Source organism: Ictalurus furcatus, chromosome 19, assembly GCF_023375685.1.
Source record: "Ictalurus furcatus strain D&B chromosome 19, Billie_1.0, whole genome shotgun sequence".
NCBI classification, from domain to species: domain Eukaryota; kingdom Metazoa; phylum Chordata; class Actinopteri; order Siluriformes; family Ictaluridae; genus Ictalurus; species Ictalurus furcatus.
The window spans coordinates 5,193,755-5,217,657 of record NC_071273.1 but is presented as its reverse complement, the minus strand read 5'-3'; the positions used below and the strand labels follow the sequence as shown (position 1 = coordinate 5,217,657).

Genomic DNA, 23,903 nt, shown 5'->3' with positions numbered 1-23,903 from the left:
ATTTTTTGTTTTTCTAACATATTCTAGCAGTCAGCATCAGGTGCCATACATCATTTTAAACAGGATACATTTTTTTTTATCAATCTAGCTCATTTAAGGTGCCAAAAAAAAAAAAAAAAATCTCTGAGAATGATTGAATGATCCAGTATAATATTTAGAAAAATGCCAGAAACAATTTTTTTTTTTTTTTTTTACTGTGGACTCAAACAAAACCTTCTTTTTTCTTTAGAAAGTTATACCTGGATGTTTTAGACTTCCAAATGAAATTTTGTCTTCATCTAACATTCCCTTAGCAAGTTATAGCCATTTATTACAATATTATTCTATGAATTTTTTCAATGAAAAAGGGTATTTTATTGACTGAAAATGTAGATGTGTCCATAAAAGAACATGAACAAATACAAACAGTGAAACAAGTAGTGAAAACTGTCTTGTGCAGCAAAAATACAAACAGTGCAAATGATATTCACAAATACAAATTGAGAAATATACTAGGTGCAAATGAACAACTGGTGCATATAATTTTCACAAACTATATGAGAAGTATTTACATAATATAACAACCAGAACTGGCTTCAGTAGGGACAGTCCTGAGGTTTTATGTGTCACCTTGTGACCCCCTGCCGCTACGCCACTAAGCAGCAACATTTGCTCCTGTTTGGCTCAGAGGAACCAACTGCATAGGACAATGCTAACATGGCGGATGTAGTATTTCCGGGATTGTAGTCATAATACACACACATACTGATTAGTACGTACTGTTTCAACAGCTGTGCAGTGTGTCTCTGTCACAGTACACGATTTCAGATGCAGCTGTGGTGTGTTTATAGCCTGTAAAGAGGTGTTGTATGGAGTGAAATCAGAGTCAGCAGAACCTGAATTTGTAATGCTTGGGGAACAACGTGCAAATTCAAGCTGTCAGATATTCAAGAAGTTTAAAAAATAATAATAAACACAGCGCGATTCAGAGAAAACATCTCTCAGAAATGCTCAGAAAAAGCAAATGAGCCAGGCTCTAATAGAACTCAATCCTAGCCAATCACAACACACCTGTGAGCTCATGGAGGCGGGGTTCATTTATTAGTCATATTTTATAGTGATGCATCAGTTCCCCTGAAGTAGAAGGTAGAAGCTCTGAGGATAGGTAGGTAATTTTTTCTGCTCATCGGTTTCAAAATAGTTTAAAGCACCTTTTCTACATTCAGACACTCAGTTGTGATGCACAATAGTGTTTTAAGAAAGATATCTTTAGTTTTGTGACTAGTACAGAGAGGATGGGAGAGTTTTATCATCTACAGCAGTTTCTTTATGGTGGGGAAAATTCTCTCAAGTGAATACAACAATGTATTGTGTAAAATCCCATTTTATAAACCCTAGGATGTGATTTAAAGTATAGTTTATTTACACATTCTATTATATTTGACATTTAAAACATAGTATTTGTATAAACACTATTATATTACATGTTATATAATCTGATTCCAAGGGAAGTGTTTTTATATAATGCTGAGTTAGTGATAAAAGTTCTGAGGATAGTGGTTTGTGTGAGCACTGTGAGAAGGATGGTTCAAGTGGCCAAAAAATCTCCAAGGATCACAGCTGGAGAATTGCAGGAGTTAGTTGTGTCTTGGGGTCAGAAAGTCTCCGAAACTACAATCCGAAGTCACCTACATCACCACAAGTTGTTTGGAAGGGCTTCAAGAAAAAAAGCCTCTACTCTCATCCAAAAACAAACTCGAGCGTCTTCAGTTTGCCGACACTTCTGGAACTTCAAATGGGATCGGGTTCTATGGTCAGATGAAACCAAAATAGAGCTTTTTGGTAATAAACACCAGAGGTGGTTTTGGAGCACACAGAGAGGTAGCCATATGGAAAAGTACCTCATGTCCACGGTTAAATATGGTGGTGACTCTTTAATGTTTTGGGGCTGTTTTTCTGCCAGAGGACCTGGACATTTAGTTAGGATACATGGCATCATGGACTCTGCCAGAAAGATTAAAATGGGCCGTGGTTGGATCTTCCAGCATGTATTCTCCAACCTCATCAGGCATTATAGGAGAAGACTCAGACCTGTTATCTTGGCAAAGGGAGGTAGCAAAAAGTATTGACTAAAAGGGTGCCAATAATTGTAACTGTATATATATACCACTGTAATATAACCAGACGGTTCAGATATATGAACGGGGAGCTTGTGATTTTTTTTTAATGCACTTGTCAAAAAAGTTTTTAGGCTCACCAGAATTAAAAATTATACAAAAAGTGAAAAATGTGAAGTTTAACTGTACATTTGTTTTTGTGTTTTCTAGGAGTGTGCTCCATTCCAGCAGAAGAGATCAGACTCTTCAGGACTCAACTGTGTGTTTGTGCAAACTTTAATAATTTTCAAAGATGGAGCCTCCTGATCTGGACACAGATAATGTTTCCCCACCTTCAGAAAAAAAACGGTAACCTACCATGTCATTGTATTCTAGTCATAAATATTCATATTTATACCATGGCCTTTCTGAATACTAGATTCTGATTGCCTGGAAGGTGTGTGTTCAAACTGTTGAATTTGGTGGGCGATCTGACGATTTTTGATTGTCTAAATTATATTTTCATGCGTCTTTCATGTGAGACGTATTTGAAAAACAGTTCAACATGAGCTAGCAGCAGGTGAATGAGGAGCTGGTGTGAAAAAAATGACTCGACGTCAGTAATGTGGCAATGGTTTGGCTATGCACAGTCAGATATTTCTGTAGTTTGTCGGGCAACGGTCAGCACTTCCGTAATACGACAAATCTTTTCAACCACCTTAAGAGGAAACATCTGAAGGAACATGCCACGAGTGTTTCACTCAGGCCGGTACAACAACCCCACTCATCCCAAAACATAAACAGTTAGCACTGACCGACGCATTAGAGCAGTCGAAAAAATACGATAAAAGCAACAAACAATGAAACGAGGTGTCTGAGGCTTTACATCCTATCTATCTAAGAATATGGTGACGTTCAAAGCTGTGGACAGCGTGGGATTTAAGAGACTGATGCACACTTTAGATGGAAACAGGAAACGCGAAGTTTTCCCGAACAGGAAAACTCATCTACTACAGCCTTGGGGGGTGTGTGATTATATATATATATATATATATATATATATATATATATATATATAGTATAAGCAGGAAAATCCAGAGCTAGAAATTTTAATCGTTTAATGCACTCCACTTCATGTCAGGTGGTTCTTTGCCTCCACGGCATGCATTAAAATGATGTAATGCACACCTAGCCATGGATTATCCCTTACCTAAATTATTTACTGAATACATATGAAAGGAATAACTTAAGCAAAGTTTAACAGTTAATGAAACTCTAACAGTCTCCACTTAGTATGAAATAATGTTTGATTCAGTTCATTGTAAGTAAAATTAAGTCCTCGTTAAATTAACAAGTTAGTTAAGAACTGTAAAGAGTGTATATAAATGACTAAAGGACTGTCTATAATGTTGTGCAGTAAACTCCAGGGAAAGAGATCAGAATCACCAGCACCCAGCTGTATCTCCATGAAGAGTGATTGGTCTATGAATATTCCTCTGGAGTTTAAAGATGGAGACTCCTCACCTCTACACAGGTAACATCTCCTCACTGTTAATGTTACTGCTAAAGTCACAGTTAAAGGGAAATTCCAATAAAAAAATAAAATAATACAAAGGTAAATAATCATGTAATGCTGCTAGCTAACATTATGGTAGCTACGTGTGTTGTTATTAACTTCAGTTATTTGTCTCAGTGTAATTGTGAAAGATCTACAGTTGCTCTCTGCCTCCTGTTGCTCTTCTTGGTGAAGTTCTTCTTCTGTATGTTCTGGCTCGAACATGTATGGTTGGATGGCACTGTGTAACAGTAATAATAATAATAATAATAATAATAATAATAATAATAATAATAAACTTTATTTTATTTTTTATAAAGCGCCTTTAAAAGCAGCTTCTCAAAGCACTGTACACAAAATAAGCAGTACACAGAAAAATAAAACATAAAAGTTAATAAGAAGTCCAGAACAATGCTAAATTTATCTGTCGCTGAAAAGCTGATTAATTCATTTGTTGTCACACGGCTGGATTACTGTAATGCCGTTTTAGCCGGAGTTTGTAAATCCACAATTAACAAATTGCAATATGTTCAGAACTCTGCCGCCCGGATCCTGACGGGAACCAGGAAACGTGACCATATTACTCCTGTTTTGAAGTCCTTGCACTGGCTCCCGGTCAGGGTCCGTGTCGATTTCAAGATCATGATGTTGACATACAAGGTATTACATGGCTTGGCTCCGCAATACTTATCTGGCTTATTAATCCCTTACACCCCAAATCACAGACTACGCTCCTCGCAGTGTAATCTGTTAACTGTTCCACAAACACACCTAACATCTGTGGGTGATGGGGCTTTTTCTGTCTACGCTCCTTCACTCTGGAACTCTCTTCCTCCTGAACTCAGGGAAGCCCAGACTCTTGGCATTTTTAAAGCTCTTCTCAAGACACACCTTTTTTAAACTTGCATTCGACTGCTGATGTCTTTTTATGATTGTTTTATACTTATTTTTATTATTAATGTTGTTGTTTTTGTTCTTATTAACTTTTATTTGTTTTATTTTTCTGTGGACTGTGATTTTATGTACAGCGCTTTGAGAAGCTGCTTTATAAAATAAAGTTTATTATTATTATTATTATTATTATTATTATTATTAACAGGAGTAATATGGTCACATTTCCTGTTTCCCTTCAGGATCCTGGCGGCAGAGTTTTGTACATATTGCAATTTGTTAATTATAGATTTAGAAACTCCGGCTAAAACGGCGTTAAAGAAGTTTAGCATTGGTCACAGTCTAGCTATATTTCTGAGGTGAAAAAAGGATGCTTTAACAGTGCTCTGAACAAAAGAATCTAATGTGAGGCTGGTATCGAAAATTACTCCAAGGTCCCTCATTTTACTTTGAGTCTCTAGAACAGAGCCATCAACAAACAGAGACAGTGGACCAGATTTGCGAATTTGATGACGGGAACTTATAAGAATAACTTTGGTTTTCCCGCTGTTCAGACACAGAAAGTTATTATTCATCCATGCTTTTATCTCAGAAATACAGTCAGAAAGGAAACAAACATCAAGGTTTTCACCAGACTCTGAGTGAATGTAGATTTGGGTATCATCAGCATAAAAGTGATAATGGAGGCAGAGTGCCAGACCTGTAGCCACCCATAGAAATAAACTGGGAACGGTCAGTAAAATAAGATTTAAACCAGTTTAAAACTGTCCCAGATACACCAAAAACACTTTCAAGGCAGGTAAGTAAAAGACCATGATCCACAGTATCGAAGGCGGCTCTAAGATCAAGAAGAGTAAGAATGGAAGTACTCCAGAATCAGAGGCCATCAACAAGTCATTGGTAACTTTGACCAACGCCATTTCAGTGCTGTGAAGTTTACGAAAACCTGACTGAAGGGGTTCAAAGAGGTTATTAATTGTAAGATGATTACATAGTTTAGAGGCAACAACACGCTCAAGTATTTTTGCCAAAAACTCAAGATTTGAAATTGGATGAAAATTGTTCAAATCATCCACGGAAACATATTTTTTCTTTGGTACAGGTGTAACAGCAGCAGTCTTTAGTACTGCTGGAACGACCCCAGTCTCCAATGATTCATTTATAATGCTGAGGATAGTAGGGCACCAAACATCGAAGCACGATTTAAATAGGTTTGTAGGAATTGGATCCAGCAAGCAAGTGGTTGATTTCATGCTGGATTCCTCCCTTGTGAGAGCCTCGGATTCAAGCAGGGAGAAATGAGTGAAAGAAACACCAGTGAACGCAGATGGACGAAGGAGTGAAGAGGCAGAGTCAGGTGTGACAGGAGTTTCTTTGCGAACATTATCAATCTTAGAATTAAAAAACTGAAGAAAAGAATCACAGAGCTGCTGAGAAACAGGCAAAGTGGTAACAGCATTAACTTGAAGCAGTCTGTTTATGGTTTGGAACAAGTGTCTGGGATTATTTTGATTGTTTACGGAATGGAAAAAGACTTATCGGACATTTTCAATTCATATAAACAAATGAATTATTTTATCGCCGCAGTTCTGGTATAAGATTAGTCAGGACACTTGTGGCTTTCTGTGTGTACGGTTTTATGTCTGTGTGCTTAACTGCTAGTGAGCAGGGGGATGGGAAACGGGCGGAGTTTGAGCTCCCCTCTGGGCAAACAATTCACACCTCTCCACGAAAACATTGAGACAGAGATAAATCAGAGAGCAGGACTAAAGCTTTTTTGATAGTAAAACACCGCATACAACTTCCACAATAAAATTATAAAATTTAAACCCAAGATCGGACTTGTATAAACGTTTACTACCTTACATTACCTACATAGACGAAAATCCAGTTCGCTTGCGGTTTTATAAATCATGCACATTTCCATCGGTATAAAGTCCATCAGCTTTATTGCAGAAAACAAATGCAAAGTTTGATATTTAGTCATAAATGTCCTCTTCAAAATGCATTAAGTGTTTTGATATCCCACTCCTCTGGAAATTAGTAATTAACCATAAACTGAACTGAGACACCATCTAAAAAACGCTAATCTGCTTTGGCTATGCTGAACATCCCGCCTCCTAAATTTTAATCGGGCAGTCTAACTTGATTTACTTCTAGCTTTCGAACAAGCCCAAACTCGACATGATTGACCACTCAGAGGCTGAGAAAATCAAGCGCGTAATCAGCGCAACCAAACCTTTTACGCGTGCATCCATTGGTCTTGAGTTGTGTGTCAGCGGGTACAGGGCAATCAGCACAGCACTACAGGGCTGTGCAGAGAAACTATCAGGACTATTCGGACTTTTTGTGTGTGTGTGAAATTACACATTGTGTAACAGAGTTCATGCTACTGCCATTTGTTTTCATTTTGTGCCATTTGGAGACGTTTGGTGCCTTTTGGAGACGTTTGGTGCCATTTGGAGAGGTTATTTTGTGCCTTTTCTAAAAAAAAAATGTTTGCTGTTTCTAGAAGTCTGCAATTTTTAAAGGCTTTGTGCCATTTTTATAAGCTTTGTGCCATTTAGAGAGGTTTTATGTCATTTGGAGACGTTTGGTGCCATTTGGAGACATTTGGTGCCATTTTGGAGAGGTTTTTAACTGTGTTTGGATAACCTTACACACAATTTTAGTGGATAGAGATAACTTCCTCATAGTTTGGGTGTTCATGGACAAGTACTTGGGGCATGTTTGAGACCAGGAATGGGGTTGATATCAACATTTGCTGTGAAGATATAACATTTGTGTTAAAAGTAAAAAAAAAAGTATAATTAAAAAATAATAATTCTGAATACATTGGACCAGGTAGGCTAGGTAAACGAAGAAATACTTGAAATAACTGCTAATTCTTAAAGTCTGAAGTGTCTACTTTCATATGAGCAATTAACCACCACTGTGGTGTGTGATATCACAAAACAAATCAATGCTGAACACAGGTACCCCCAAAACAGACAAAAATGCCATCTTTTGGCTACCGGTAAAAGAGGCTAATCTCCACATGGGGAACCGATATTAAATTACTGTGATCAACACCAGTATGGAGCAGTTTGTTGGTCTTACGTCGACAGGTAGGAACAAAGATTTCAGGAGAGGATGAGACGATGGATATATTGTTTAGGACGTAGCAATCCAGTGTCTCGGCTGATTCTGTAAGAGTCTCTGGCTAGGCAATAAGAGCTCTGTTTTAAATTTAAAAGCTGGTGTGTAGTGTACCTTAGGGCCATTGTCATTGACTGCACACTCACAAGGCCAAGGCGTTGAAACTCCGTAGCGCACTGGGAGCACAAAGTCATACAATCCACACACGCAGCCGAACCGAGGCGTTGATTCCGCATTGCACGCTGCAGGTTATTCCAGGTGGAGCACAGAAATAAAAACAATAGTCCAAAATATATAAAATGGCACCACCACATCGCAATCCTAACGGCACTAAAAACAATATAACTTAAAAAAACTGACAGTTATTTAATACAATATGACTTAAAATATCAACGAAAACAAACAAAACAGTAACAGGAGCAGCAGCAAAATGTGCCAGCGTACCCTGTCAACCAAAACTGGAAATGATCTCAACTCAAAAACACTCAAACTCACTTCATTCTCAAAAGCACTTCATTCATTGAGTAAAATCTTTCACTTGAGTAAACTATTCAGTCTATCTAGGGTTGGCAACCATCCACACCTTATAAACAGGATTGTCCTGTATTGAAAAGTAAAATGCTGCATCCTTTGTTGAGTTAATATGTGACATGATTTGTCACGCTTTTTTATACCCATCGTTTCATACATACACTAAGTCTACACAGTGGTGAGAATAATAATAGTGAATAAAATCAAACCAGTTTCATAAAAAATAGCAGAGAATCAGAATCTAAATCAGTGATATGGGACAGAGAATAACAGACACACACTGTGCACGTCAACATCATCATTGTCCTGGCTATGGAGTCTGTGGTTCTGAAAAACGTCTTCCAAAATAAGTTTTTATACAAAATTATGTCTGTATTTATCACTATTTAGAAAACATTACCTGTTCATTCAAATTGATTTGTTACATTATTTACAGCCTACAGGAAATAATCTAGAATACCTAGAATTAAAACAGGGCTAGATTAGCACTGTGTTTTCTGAATGTTAATGCACTTAAAAATAATTATTGTAGCAAAATTAAAGTAAAGGTTTAGACTATAGTGTTTACGTGATGTATGTTATAGTCTTTAACAGCTACAGTTTTTGTTCACAGTGTTCCACAGAGAGCAGGAGACAGAATAGAAAAGAACATCATCACAGATACAGGGTAAGATCAGAACCAACAACATGACTGTGACACTGACACACTGGTATTATAAACCTCTCTGCTGTTATTAACTACAGAGTGATTAGAGTATAGATAATAGTTGGACCCCATATCTCACCTCATCTTCCTACTTCACCATCTCACAGGCACGATCCAGAATCTGCTTCTGTGAATGAATTCCAGAAAAAGTTCAAAGTAAACCTGATGAAGAAGTTTGAGTGTTTGAATGGAGTGATAATAAACCTGGGAAACCAAACACTCCTGAATGAGATCTACACAGAGCTCTACATCACAGAGGGAGACAGTGGAGAAGTCAATAAAGAACATGAGGTGAGACAGATCGAGGCAGCATCCAGGAGAACAACAGAGGACACACCAATCAAATGCAACGACATCTTTAAGCCCTTATCTGAACAAGACAAACCCATCAGAACTGTGCTGACAAAGGGAGTCGCTGGCATCGGAAAAACAGTCTCTGTGCAGAAGTTCATTCTGGACTGGGCTGAAGGGAAAGCAAATCAGGACATCCACCTCATATTTCCACTTCCTTTCAGAGAGCTGAATTTGATGAAGGACCAGAAACTGAGTCTGATGGAGCTCCTTCATGTCTGCTTTAATGAAACAAAAGAAACAGAAATGTCCAGTTTGGAAAAGGTTCTGTTCATTTTTGACGGATTGGACGAGTGTCGTTTTCCTCTAGATTTCCAGAAGACAGTGAGAGTGTGTGATGTAACTGAATCAGCATCAGTGCATGTGCTGCTGATAAACCTGATCAAAGGGAATCTGCTTCCCTCTGCTCTCATCTGGATCACCTCCCGACCAGCAGCAGCTGATCAAATCCCCTCTGAGTGTGTCCATCGAGTCACAGAGGTACGAGGGTTCACTGACCCACAGAAGGAGGAGTACTTCAGGAAGAGGATCAGTGATCAGAGCCTGGCCAATAACATCATCACACACCTGAAGTCATTAAGAAGCCTCTACATCATGTGCCACATCCCAGTCTTCTGCTGGATTTCAGCCACTGTTCTAGAGAGAATGTTGGGTGAAGCAGAGAGTGGAGAGATCCCCAAGACTCTGACTCAAATGTACACACACTTCCTCATCATTCAGACAAACATCATAGGAGAAAAGTACTCAAAGAAGCAGGAGAGTGATGAAGAAATGCTTCTTAAACTGGGACAACTGGCTTTTCAGCAGCTGAAGAAAGGGAACCTGATCTTCTATGAGGAAGACCTGAGAGAGTGTGGCATTGATGTGAGAGAAGCAGCAGTGTACTCAGGTGTGTGTACGCAGATCTTCAGAGAGGAGTTTGGGCTTCACCAGAGTAAAGTGTACTGCTTTGTTCATCTGAGCATTCAGGAGCACCTCGCAGCTCTGTATGTGCACCTGACATTCATGATGAAAAAGAGAAATGTTCTTAATCAGAATCAGGTCTCTAAATGGTGGATCTCACATTTACACTATAGTGCTGTAGATCAGGCTTTAGAAAGTCAGACTGGACATCTGGATCTTTTCCTTCGCTTTCTTCTGGGTCTCTCACTGAAGTCCAATCAGAAACTCTTACAGGACTTAGTAACACAGACAGGAAGTAGCTCCCAGAGCATAGAGAAAACAGTTCAGTACATTAAGAAGAAGATCAGTGATGAAGATCTTCCTACAGAGAAATCCATCAATCTGTTCCACTGTCTGAATGAACTGGGTGATAATTCTCTAGTGGAGGAAATCCAACACTACCTGAAATCTGGAAAACAAAGTGAATTCTCTTCTTCACAGTGGTCTGCTCTGGTGTTTGTGTTACTGACATCAGCACAGGAGCTGGAAGAATTTGACCTGAGTAAATATATCAGTACAGATAAGATAACAGAAACTGTTCTTCTGAAGCTGATGCCTGTGATTGCAGCCTCCAGAAAAGCAATGTAAGTAAAGCTGAATATAACTGTTCTACTGTTACAGTGTTAGAACGAGAGAAACTGAACACACTTTGACAAATATCTACTTTGGGATGTTTTGAATTTAAGGTGATACAGGGTGGAGTTAATGCAAATAGATAAATTAGAGAATAAAAATGCATAAACAAATGAATAAGACTGAAGAGCAGGTATTAAATATGTGGAAGTCAGCTAATTTCATTTGAGGAAAAACACTGAAGTCTTGATGTTGTGACTTAGTATCTTGAAATAATTAAAAAGGTTCTTGATATTATGATTTATTATTACCACAGTAATGCTGGTTTTATGTTGGATATTTGGAAATCTTGTGTTTTTATTTACATAAACCTTAGCAATATCACACTCACATCTAGAATCTTTAATTTTATCTTTGTAGTTTGAATATTTTTTTCTTCACGTTTTTCTACAGAATTTTTGTGATACAGTGGCAAGAAAAAGTATGTGAACCTTTTGGAATTTCATGGTTTTCTGCATAAATTTGTCATAAAATGTGATCTGATCTTCATCTAAGTCAGGGGTATTGACAAATATAATGTGCCTAAAATAATAACACAAAATAAATTCTGATCCCTCATGTCTTTATTGAACACACTCATTCAACATTCAAAATGGCAGTGGAAAAAGTAAGTGAACCCTTAGAATTAATAACTGGGTGACCCCACCTTGGAAGCAATAACCTCAACCAGGCGCTTCCTGTAGCTGTGGATCAGACCTGCACATGGTTCAGGAGGAATTTTAGCCCATTCTTCCTGGCAGAACTGCTTTAGCTCCGTCATATTCTTTGGACATGTCATGTGTATGGCTCTCTTCAAGTCATTCCATAGCATCTCTATTGGGTTGAGGTCTGGGCTCTGACTTGGCCACTCCAAAAGGCGGATTTTGTTTTTCTGAAGCCATTCTGTTGTGGACTTGCTCCGGTGTTTCGGGTTGTTGTCCTGTTGCATCACCCAACTTCTACACAGTTTCAGCTGACATACAGACATTCTCACATTATCCTGAAGAATTGTCTGATATACTTGGGAATTCATCTTCCCCTCAATGATTGCACGCTGGCCAGGCCTTGACGCAGCAAAGCAGGCCCAAATCATGATGTTTCCTCCACCGTACTCTACGGTTGGGATGATGTTTTCATGATGATATGCCGTGCCCTTTGTACGCCAGATGTAGTGCTGTGTGGTTTTTCCAAATAGTTCAATCTTAGTTTCATCAGTCCACAAAACATTTTGCCAATACCGCTGTGGAGTGTTAATGTGCTCTTTTGCAAACTTCAGGCATGCAGCAATGTTCTTTTTAGTAAACAGTGGCTTCCTTCGTGGTGTCCTGCCGTAGATACCCTGCTTGTTCAGTGTTTTACGTATTGTAGACTCATGAACAGAGATGTTAGCCAGTTCCAATGATGCCTTCAAATCTTTGGCTGTCATTCGGGGTTGTTTCTTTACCTCATTGAGGAGTCTTCTTTGTGCTCTTGGTGTCATTTTGACTGGGCGCCCAATTCTTGGTAGAGTAGCAACAGTCCCAAAGTGTCTCCATTTGTAGAATGTTGGCCTAACTGTAGACTGGTGAATTTCTAAAGTCTTTGAAATCACTTTGTGACCCTTGCCAGCTTTATGTAAATCAACAATTCTCACATAAGTGTGTGCTTCTTGTGCAGAGCAAACTCCAAAAGTTTGAGGGGTTTTTATAAGTCAAAGTAGCTGTAGTCCACACCTCCAAACTCATTTTCTTAACGAGATTCCAGGTGTGCAAAAAAAAAGCTTTTTTGAGGTCATTAACTCAAGGGTTCACATACTTTTTCCACAAGCACTATGAGGTTTTTTTGGTTGTTCTCAATAAAGACATGAAAGATCAGAATTTTTTTGTGTTATTATTTTAGACACATTATATTTGTCAATACCCCTGACTTAGATGAAGATCAGATCACATTTTATGACAAATTTATGCAGAAAACCATGAAATTCCAAAAGGTTCACATACTTTTTCTTCCCACTGTACATGAAGTGGAGTTACACAGACACATGGTATATAAAACTATATTTATTGCTGTAATAGAAAATTACAGATAAACACACATAAGTAGCCTACCGGTAGCAAGGCACAGGTGAGAATAATCACGCGTTAACTGCCAGTTTCCCCGCCTCCTCTCTGTCCGTATCTGACACTCAACCACGCCCCCACTGCCACAGTAGTATTCTGTTGTACAGGACTGTATCGCTTACTCTATATATTTTAGCAGAATTCATGTTTTGGTGTCATTTTCCATTTTTCACCCAGACAGTACAATACCCAGAATGCAGTACACCAATACGTAACTCAACCACTGGGAATCCCTACTGTGATCAACCGATATTATATATATTTACACATGTGCAGCAGCACTTCAAATCAGAGGATTATAAAGAGATTTGAAAGTGAGTTTCTGGGTCTTCCACTGGAGAAGATGCTAAAGAAAAGAGAGATTCTGTCTGTATTTAGTACGAAACAGAGAGCAGAGAAGCTCCATGGCCAGAACAAAAGTAAATGAACTGAAATAGGAGAACTTGTTAATATCTGTTAGCAAGTAGGATAACCCTACTTTATTTACCCATGTAACTACTAGTAATATGGCTAGTAAGGTCACTAATTCAGTTATTTGTCTCAGTGTAATTATGAAAGATCTAAAGCTGCTCTCTTCCTCCTGTTGTTCTTCTCTCTGATGCAGCTCTTCTTCTGTATATTCTGTCTCGAACATGTATGGATGGAGGTCACTGTGTAACACTAAATCAAAACATCCTCATTCATTGAGTCATTTCTCTCTCTTCAGTAAACCATTCACTCCAGCACAATAATTTACTTAGAAAGCTACATAACTGATTATTATCAGTAGGCCGCTAACTATCTCACTTCCCTGAACAGATCATTATCTATTGAGTACCACCCCATTTCTCCCTTCTCCCCCCATATCACCCCTTCTCCCCATTCTTCTCCCACTGAATGATCTTAAGGGCCGTTTCTGAACATTGGGGGACCCTAAACGACAACTTCGTTAGGGGCCACCACCTATACCAATCATATTGTTTTATATGACAGAATGAATAGAAATCTATATACTCAAGGAGTGAACTCTCTAAACAAGTCAATTAGAAGAAAGAACGAAAGAAATAAAGTAGTAAAAATTGTACCTGCATCATGTTTATCAAAAAGCTTTTACTTGTCACATACACGGATCAGCCATAATATTAAAACCACCTGCCTAACATTGTGTAGGTCCCCCTTGTTTCAGCAAAACAGCTCTGACCTGTCGAGTTCCAAAACGGGGACTTAAATTGTTTTATTTTGTCCTTGGCTCAGCTAGCTTTCATAAGGCAACATTTCAAACTGTACCAAATTGTGTTTATACAAGTCACATGTGAGTTAACTGTCCTCTCATTGGTCAGATTGCACCTGTTTTTGTTCCGGGGTTCTGCTCATAACGGTCGTCCATCAAAATGGACACAAGCTTATTGTAGCTTTCTTTTTAGCTGTAGTTATTATAATCTATCAGTTGAGTGATTAAAGCCCATCTCCTTGAGACTCTCGCTAAACACCTTGTAAACCTCTGTGTTTTTATGTGTTTTTTGAAAGTTGTTCAGAAACATGTTTGTTAGACCCAATTTCATTGAGGCATTTTACCTCGTCTTTGGTCCAAGTTAAAGATTCAGACTGCGAGCCATTACCAAAACAAACACTTTTATGTAACATAGTTCCCATCATGCATTGTTATATAGGATGGTTCATTGGTTTGTTTGGTCGAATTCAATGTGTGAAATTAGCACCTGCCAAATAAGGGTGAATTGTCGGCAGATTATTTCATTATTATTATTTTACTTTAAAGGCGCTAAGGCCATAAGCTAAGCTAAGCTAATTGCCGCTTGCGCTTTTGCTGCAGATAGGTGGCAGCAATGGCAAAGAGCACACACTGCTTCTTCTTCATCGTACAGGATATGATGCATATATACACTGGTGGATTTTATATATACGAACACTCTCCCTACAGAATGTTTTATTTTAGCAGCAAGGAAACTGGTTTGTTGTCAAAAGTGGAATGCTAGTTGCGCTACATATGTTGCTATGGCAACCAGCAATAGGAAGGCCTACCGGCGACATCATTGTACAGTGTCTGGCAACTAGCAGCAATAAAATCACTGTATGTGTGAACGCACCTTCACTCAATCTCATTTTTATGGGCGACAACTGAAAGCACAAAGAGACTTTGAATAATTACACGCAGGTGAGAATTACCAGCCACTTTGCCAGGTGGACGACAAAGTTAATTTCAGACCCTGGTTGGATTGCTTTCTCACAACAGTGTTTAGGTAGGTGGTACATGTCAAAATAATATCCACATGAATGCCAGGACCCAAGGTTTTTCAGGAGAACATTGCCCAGAGTATCACACTGCCTTCACCTGCTTGCTTTCTTCCCACAGTGCATCCTGGTGCCATCTCCAGGTAAGTGACACACACGCACCCGGCCTTCAACTTGATATAAAAGAAAACCTGATTCATCAGACCAGGCCACCTTCTTCCATTGCTCCATGGCCCAGTTCTGATGCTCACATGTTCATTGTAGGTTCTTTCAGCGGGGGACAGGGGTCACCATGGGGACTCTGAGCGGTCTGCAGCGACCCAGCCCCATACGCAGCAAGCTGTGATACACTGTGTGTTCCGACACCTATCTGTCTCAACCAGCATTAACTTTTTCAGCAATTTGTGCTACGGTAGCTCTTGTGTGGGATCAGACCAGATGGGCTAGACTTCACTCTCCACATGCATCAGTGAGCCTTAGGCACCCAGTTATTCTTCCTTCGACCACTTTTGGTAGGTACTGACCACTGCATACCGGGAACACCACACAAGACCTGGAGATGCTCTGACTCAGTCATCTGGCCATCACAATTTGACCCTTGTCAAAATCACTCGGATCCTTACACTTGCCCATTTTTCCTGTTTCCAACACATCAACTTCCATTATAATGAGATAATCAATGTTATTGACTTCACCTGTCAGTAATTTTAAAGGTATGACTGATTGGTGTAAATAACAGCACAGTGAAATTATTTTCTTCACATATCCCAGCTTGTTAGGAAGTTGGGGTCAGAGCACAGGGTCAGCCATGATACAGAGCCCCTGTAGCAGAGAGGGTTAAGGGTCTTGCTGAAGTGCCCTACAGTGGCAGCTGGTAGCTTGGTGCTAACACTGACAGTGCCCCAAAATATTTCCTTATAGCACCTGAAAATGATTCGTGTGTTACCTGCTTTCATAAGAAGTCCCAGAATTCCACACCACAACCAAACACCTGCACTGAACTCCATTTCCCAGCAGCACAACGGACTACAAACTCCACCACATGATCAGTCACATGACCCACTTCCCAGATCACGTTCACCTGATTACTAACTCAGCATTGAGAGTGCCTCTGTTATTAGTTAGACTAAGAGCCTTTCTTTTATGGTGATTTTTTCAGTTTATTGTATTCAGGAAAACTCAGTACATAAGATACAAATGTATTAAATAGGAGCAACATGCCATATCCTCCTCATGGGAAGTCTGAGGTAAAAGTAACTAAGTGATTTCACTCTGCTCTTTAGCCGCTCAGACATGATCATCACCTGCCGCCTGCTCCACAGTAAACTGTACAGTTTGAGTTGTATTCATTGTCAGGGACAGGACTGTATCCCGTTCTCATACCTGTACCTCCACAGACTCTTGTGTTTCACTGGGAATTTGTGTTGAAGACATTTTCTAAGAACTGCGTGACTGAGTTTCTGTAACCAGGGCAACAATGACATTGACATGCAAGCTCACACTGCACATGTATATTCTCTTCCTGCTATTTCTTGTGAAACTGGTTTCATTTTATTCACTACTATGTCACGATACCAACAATCTAGTAGTCGGTACCGATACCACCAAAAGTACTCGATACCAAAGTCGATACCACGGTGTGGTATAAAATTTTTAAAAAATGAAATAAACTCTCCTCACTGAGAAAAAGAGAGAGAGAGATTTTAGTTATCAAACACTGTCTGATAATAAGTGGACGTGCACTCCTAAACGCGTGTGCATTTGCACACAGGCACGCGTGCGCACACACCCCTTATACTTTGTATGCAAGCATTAGTTTAAATTCAGTGATGTGGTGGCAGACCAAACAGATTTATTAAAAGCATGAACATTTGAATAATTATTAGTGACATTAGGCTACATGTTGTTGACAGGACACGGGCTGAATGGCGATGCATGGTGACCCATTAGGAGGTAGTTTATAACACAGCAATGCGTTAGCATTGTTAAAAAATAACTGGCTATCACTAACATTACATGGAGCATAACGTTAGCTGGTTTCACGGCCACAATGCAGCTGCCTCAAACAAATATAATATAGGACCGTCTTTCAGGTGCTTCGCCAAATTCCAGGCGTTTCCTCACTTTGTTTGAAATGAACGATAGCATCGGTTGCACACCGGAAACCGATACTAGCTTTCCTCTCTTTTCCTCTCAACGAGTCAGGGCATTAAAAACTATAAACTTCTAAACTTAAAGCTAAGCTAATCTTTTGTAGTTTTTCCCATGTACTTTTAGGCGTTCTTCTTCTTCTTCACCACTTGTGGACCGACTAAAACACTTGCGCGTATTTGCTGCCCCCATCAGGTCCGGAAGAATCGCAACCTTGTTACAATCGGTACCAACGGAAATGCAGAAAAACAAGTTCCGTCACGTTTTAAGAATGTTGGTACCAACTTGGTACCAAAGTATCGGTTCTCGTGACATCCCTACTACTATGTTTCTCTCCACTGTGGAGACTTAGTGTATGTATGAAACGATGTGTACAAGAATATGGGACAAATCACATCCTGTATTAACTCAATAATTTTATTTTTCGATACAGGACAATCCCATATTATACAGGATGAGTGTAAACCCTACTCTAGATACTAGCTAGTTAGCTGTAGTTATCTATTAACTTTATCCACTTTAATTACATCAACAAGTGGAAGCAAGAAAGGGGACAAATTGACACAAACTAATTCATTAATACTTTATTATATTTATACTTTAATATATATATATATATATATATATATATATATATATATATATTATATTTTTTTTTTTTATTTTTTTTTTTTTACTGGTTTTGGGTGTGTTTCTTCTTTTTTTTGTGTGTATTTGCCTAATTTAGTACCTATTTTATAGGAAGAAACAGCCCTGGTGATTTAAGCCTTTAAGCATATTGTCTAACTGGTGTTTGTACTTTTAGAATTTATGAAAATGAGAAGGTTCAGTGAGAGCTGTGAGGACTTGTTTGATAATTTGCACTGGTGTTAGTTCATTACGTATTATTTTATTTCTTTCAGTATCAGGTGTGATTCACTTGGAGTGAGAAGTTGGTCAGCTCTGGTCTCAGCACTCAGCTCAGAAACCTCCAATCTGAGAGAACTGCATCTGACTGTGAAAACACTGGATCTGACTGGGAATGAACTAGGAGACTCAGGAGTGAAGAGTCTCTGTGCTGTACTGGAAAATCCTCACTGTAAAGTGGAGACACTGAGGTAAGATCATCTCTCTGAGAGTCACAATAACTCACTAAAAGCAGCAGTTGTATACAGTGTTGTTTTTCACCTGAAATTTTCTGTAACAGTACAACATGCAGAACAAATAGATTAGTCATTAAGTGATAATGATTTCTCTCCAGAATAATTTACGCTTTAAATAAATAAATAAATAAATAAATAAATGTACTTACAGTTAGATATATGTGCATTAAAAATAGAGATAAACAGAGATCCTTCTACAAAACCTGACTCTTCTACAAAGCCAGCAATACTTTAAGAAGCTGCATTGAGTGACGTTGCTCAGTAACATTTCTGCGTGGTGTGTATCCATGTAACAGACTAGTTCAATAAAGAGTTTACCTTCTCTGAAACAGACTCCACACCGTGTCTTTTCCCCCTGACTCTCGTACACTGTAATCAGAGGATATAATAAGATGAAATGTATTTCAGTTTGTGTTAACACTGGAGCACGCTGTCAGAGTGGAGATTGGACTCATCTGAGAGATGAAGAACAGAACTGCAGTTGGTTGAGGAGTGCATGGGGCAACTCCAAAACAAAGCCATTTTAATAGTAATAAAAACAAAATGATGTCTGTGTCTGTACACGTCATCTTTAATCACAGGAATTAGAGTAGGCCTGGTTTCATTTTTTCACTCAAAATCTGAAGACTTTCTGAATGAATTTATTTAATAAAAATCTGATGGGGCAGTGGTCCATTCTGACTATTTCTTCTGTTAAAATCATCAGTTGAATAAAATGATTTTAAATATCACCACAACCAAATAATAATCCGACAGTTATAATGGTTCTCCTAATAGATTTAAAAGAAATCTTAGCTGAAACAGTTTGTGTGATTTATCGGTTTCTTCTGAAACAATATTTTGTCCTAATATCAGTGGTTAGATATTCCCTCAGCAAACATCTCTCATTTTATCAGCCTATTTTATGCAACCAGTTTCATATTGTGATTTTCTGTTAGGGGTGTGTGTGTGTGTGTGTGTGTGTACGCTACATAAACAAGTGGCAAATGAACAAACGTATTGAGTGAAAGACTTTTTGAGAATTTGAGTTTTATTTTCAAACCTGTGCACCCTGTTTTACCCAGGCCCACCCTCTGTTCAGTTTCTGCCCTCGCCACTGAACAGTGGTAATGTTTTGGTCAGAAACGTAAGACATTTTTTGTAAATAGTAAAATTAGCCATGTTTTGGTCCTAAAATGATCAGGCCTAAATATCAATTAAAAGAGTGTTTAAGCAGCGTGTTTTTCCCGCTCGGAGCAGATCAGCTGTTTTTTAAATTAATTTTATTGACTACATAACCTGAAGAATATTTTCATTTAAATGCAATAAGAAGTCGTCCTGCAGGATAGATTAAGTACTTGGGAACTTTATTTTATTTCTGCAGGAGGTGAGCAGCAGTCCTTCAGGAATTATAAAGTCCTGCAGGAATTTTCCCTTGTGCAGCGAGTGTGCTGGAAATTCCTGCATGTTTCTATTGTACTGCTCCTTCCTAAACCCTATAGGAAAATCCTGCACAGTTTGTCAATGTGTCCTGCAGGATTTCATCATTCCAGGATTCCAGCAAACATCCTGCAGAAAAATGAAAATCCTGCAGGAGTCCTGTAGAGTTGTTTTAAGGGAGCCACTGAACAGTGGTAATGTTTTGGTCAGTGATAATTATATCTTGTGATATAAACAGATAAAAATCTGTTGATGAAGAGTGTGTCATTGTGTCTCTACAGGTTGTATAATTGTGGTGTCTCAGATGAAGGCTGTGCTGCTCTGACTTCAGCTCTGAGATCAAACCCCTCACACCTGAGAGAACTGGATCTGTCCTGTAATAATGTAGGAGACTCAGGAGTGAAGAGTCTCTCTGCTGTACTGGAGAATCCTCTCTGTAAACTGGAGACACTGAGGTAAGATCATCTCTCTGAGAGTCACATGACCTGCTCCTCAGTAAGGCACATTCTCTAATAGTGAGACTGAAGCAGAAGTTTTAGGTTCATCATCAATGTCCTGAGGAGGAAGATTGTTTCTTTTTATTTAACAATAAATTATCAGCGAGTAATCTGGTTTTGAAAAGACATGAGTGTTAATCCTCTTCAGAATTAATGTTTTATACTTTTATAATTTATCCATTGTATCTTTTAATTCATGACAGTGTTTGTTTTTCATAATGATTCAGTCTTTTACTTCCTTCATTCTATAGTAATATAAATATATAGAGAGATATTAGATGAGAGAAACTTAATATAACACTCAGTATGATCATTTTAATTACACTGTTAATTATAATAAACAGGTGATATTAAATCCTCATGTCATTCTGAATAATAAAATCATTTTACAAACTTTAAAGTAATTCTTAAACCAAGATAAATATCTTTTGATGAAGAGTGTGTCATTGTGTCTCTCTACAGGTTGTATAATTGTGGCGTCTCAGATGAAGGCTGTGCTGCTCTGACTTCAGCTCTGAGATCAAACCCCTCACACCTGAGAGAACTGAATCTGTCCTATAATAACATAGGAGACTCAGGAGTGAAGAGTCTCTCTGCTGTACTGGAGAATCCTCTCTGTAAACTGGAGACACTGAGGTAAGATCATATTTTAAATCATTAACAATAAAACATGTTCTAATCTTCTGATTACGGACAGTCTGATCTTCTCAAGAAAGATCTGTTCATGTGAACGCTGATTAAAAAAGAGATTTTGTTGAGATGTGTGAAGGGAAAAGTTACTAAAAACATTTCTAAAGATCTAGTGTGTGTTACTCAGTCCACAATGAGAGAAACTGTCTACAACCAGAGGAAAGTCAGTGCTGTTGTTCTTCTGCTTAAGATTGTGAGAGTGAAGAGTGTGTCATTGTGTCTCTCTACAGGTTGTGTGATTGTGGTGTCTCAGATGAAGGCTGTGCTGCTCTGACTTCAGCTCTGAGATCAAACCCCTCACACCTGAGACAACTGTATCTGTCCTATAATAAAATAGGAGACTCAGAAGTGAAGCTGCTCTCTGCTCTTAAGTATGATGAACATTACAAACTACAGACACTGTGGTGAGTAATGACCTTTTTATATAAATTGTGAAAAAATAAAAGACTAATAAATGAACCTGATTATCATTAGTTTGTACATTTCTCTTTAGTTCCAATAAATATCAGATTATCAGGTTAGGAAATAAAACCAGTTTTAGAAATGTCACTATATTCTGTTTAATCAGATTTTTTCTAACAATTGGTTTAATGCTGTTTTGTGTTCAGTAAAGTGTGTGGATTTAAAATTCATGTGAAGGTAGAAGACAGGGAGTCAGACAGAGTCTACAAAATATCACAAATGAGTGCATGAGAGTGATTGTAAATGAACACCTGGTCTCCTTGTGACAGCCTGCTATCTCTGACTTCATACTGCTGCTTTTGTCTGAACAAGATGATCTCTGCTTTTCCCTGTTTCTGATAAGCAGCACACTTTCTTCTCAACTCTCATTAAAGCTCATTAAAATTATATATTTTTTTCACTAATATTTGATTTAAGCAGCCACTTTACTCACTCTGACACTTCCTCCAGCACCCTACCTCCACACGGTGTCTTCTGTCTTTCCTGTAACATTCACCTCGGCTTCTTCTTAAAGTCTGCACTTAAATATAAATGTAGAACAAGAGCTAAATGACACAGTAGTGTTCATTATTTTAAAAACTCCAAAGCCTGTGATTGGATAAGGGCAGTGATGTGATGGGTTCATGTTAATCATGAAGTACCACAGTCCAGTTTGTGGTTATTAATTCACATGTTTTTTCTTTTATATTCAGGGTGTGATGAACATCTGTGTGTGAGATGAAGACTCCGGTGTTCCTGCATTTCACTGTTGGGGAATAGAGAACACATTTATAAACACATCACTCATTTATAACACATTAAACAGACTCAGAGACGTGAGAAGTGTGTGTTTATCATGCACAGTGAATCATAGTGTACACAATTCTACATTGAGTGTATAATGACCTCTGACCCCTTGATAAAATTCCCCAGAGCTCAATCTCATAAAACATCTGAGACATTATTTGGAACAGCAGGTGAAAAAGCACATGAACTCGAGCTGAACCCAGTCAGTGGAAGAGAGAGCTAAAATGGACAGGAACAGTTTCAAGACATTGGTGGATTTCTCACCTGACAGGATTGACATCTGAGGAGTTTATCTGATGAAGCCTCTAGGAGACTCACTACAGGTCACATTTGATTACTTTGTCCTTTGGTTAAGCAGGTGCAGATAATGACTTTTATTGAAGCAAACGTACTAAGAAACAAAGACACTAAGACAACTTGAAAAAACACTGTAGCATGAAACAAAACACTGAGACAAACACCACGAGTCTAAGACAACTTGGCATAATACTGTGGCAAAACTAAACAAACTAACAAGATCAAGAAACATGGAACATAGCGGTCTAGGACAACGAAAGACAAGCAAACAGTGCAGACAAGGACTACATACACACATATGAGTGCTCATTAACAAAATGTGAATCAGGTGCAGGTGGTCATGTGACATCTAGTGCAGTGGCTGATGGGAAGTGGAGTCCAGAGTTTCTAGATACGTGACAGAACCCTCCCCCAAGGGCGCTACTCCCGGAGCACCCAAAAATTATACGTCCTCCATCTGGTGGTCCTGGCCCCCTGGAAAAAATGTCCCCAGCAAAACCAGGAGGCCAGGCGGCTTCCACAATGGCACAGGGAGGCTGAGATATTTCCTCAGCTGAACATGAAAGCGGGGCGACGTCCCCGGCAGAGCATGACAACGGGGCGACGTCCCCGGCAGAGCATGACAACGGGGCGACGTCCCCGGCAGAGCATGACAACGGGGCGACGTCCCCGGCAGAGCATGACAACGGGGCGACGTCCCCAGCTGAACTGGAAGGCCAAGCGAAGTCCCCTGTGCGGCCAGGGAGAGGAAGCGTGGGTCTCCGCGCGGCCAGGGAGAGGAAGCGTGGGTCTCCGCGCGGCCAGGGAGAGGAAGCGTGGGTCTCCGCGCGGCCAGGGAGAGGAAGCGTGGGTCTCCGCGCGGCCAGGGAGAGGAAGCGTGGGTCTCCGCGCGGCCAGGGAGAGGAAGCGTGGGTCTCCGCGCGGCCAGGGAGCGGAAGCGTGGGTCTCCGCGCGGCCAGGGAGCGGAAGCGTGGGTCTCCGCGCGGCCAGGGAGCGGAAGCGTGGGTCTCCGCGCGGCCAGGGAGCGGAAGCGTGGGTGTCCTCGAAGCAGAAGGGGGGAACGCTAGTTGCCATGGAGCGGGGAGGCTGAGCGACGACCTCAGCTGAACTGGGAGGCTGAGGCTCTGAGGTCACCAGGTGAACCTTAGGCATGGAGCTTGGCTGGGCGTTTCGGCAGACCGGGGCGTGAGCGGAACTTGGGCGACGGGTTCGGTAGACTCGGGCTTGAGCAGAACTTGGTCGGCCGCATCAGTAAACTTGGGTGTGAGCCGAACGTGGACGGCCATGTCAGTAGACTTGGGCGTGAGCAGCATTTGGCCATTTGGGTCAC

The 23,903-nt window shown here is 39.6% G+C and overlaps 1 protein-coding gene across 3 annotated transcripts in view; it reads left to right on the top strand.

The window, feature by feature from the left end:
• Positions 1-23,668, top strand: part of LOC128623011 (NLR family CARD domain-containing protein 3-like) — a 105,770-nt gene extending 82,102 nt beyond the window's left edge. For 2 of the 3 annotated variants that reach the window (XM_053649851.1, XM_053649850.1), the window contains exons 2-10: positions 2,307-2,444; positions 3,493-3,609; positions 8,804-8,857; positions 9,004-10,773; positions 18,183-18,377; positions 20,123-20,296; positions 20,801-20,974; positions 21,259-21,432; positions 22,183-23,668. In XM_053649851.1, coding sequence (XP_053505826.1) covers positions 2,389-2,444; positions 3,493-3,609; positions 8,804-8,857; positions 9,004-10,773; positions 18,183-18,377; positions 20,123-20,296; positions 20,801-20,974; positions 21,259-21,432; positions 22,183-22,189 — 2,721 coding nt within the window. In that variant the 5' untranslated portion in view covers positions 2,307-2,388 and the 3' untranslated portion in view covers positions 22,190-23,668. Of the gene's footprint in view, positions 1-2,306; positions 2,445-3,492; positions 3,610-4,164; positions 4,291-8,803; positions 10,774-18,182; positions 18,378-20,122; positions 20,297-20,800; positions 20,975-21,258; positions 21,433-22,182 lie in introns of those variants that run through there. The other variant, XM_053649853.1, reaches the window with a different exon arrangement.
• The last annotated feature ends 235 nt before the right edge of the window (positions 23,669-23,903 follow it).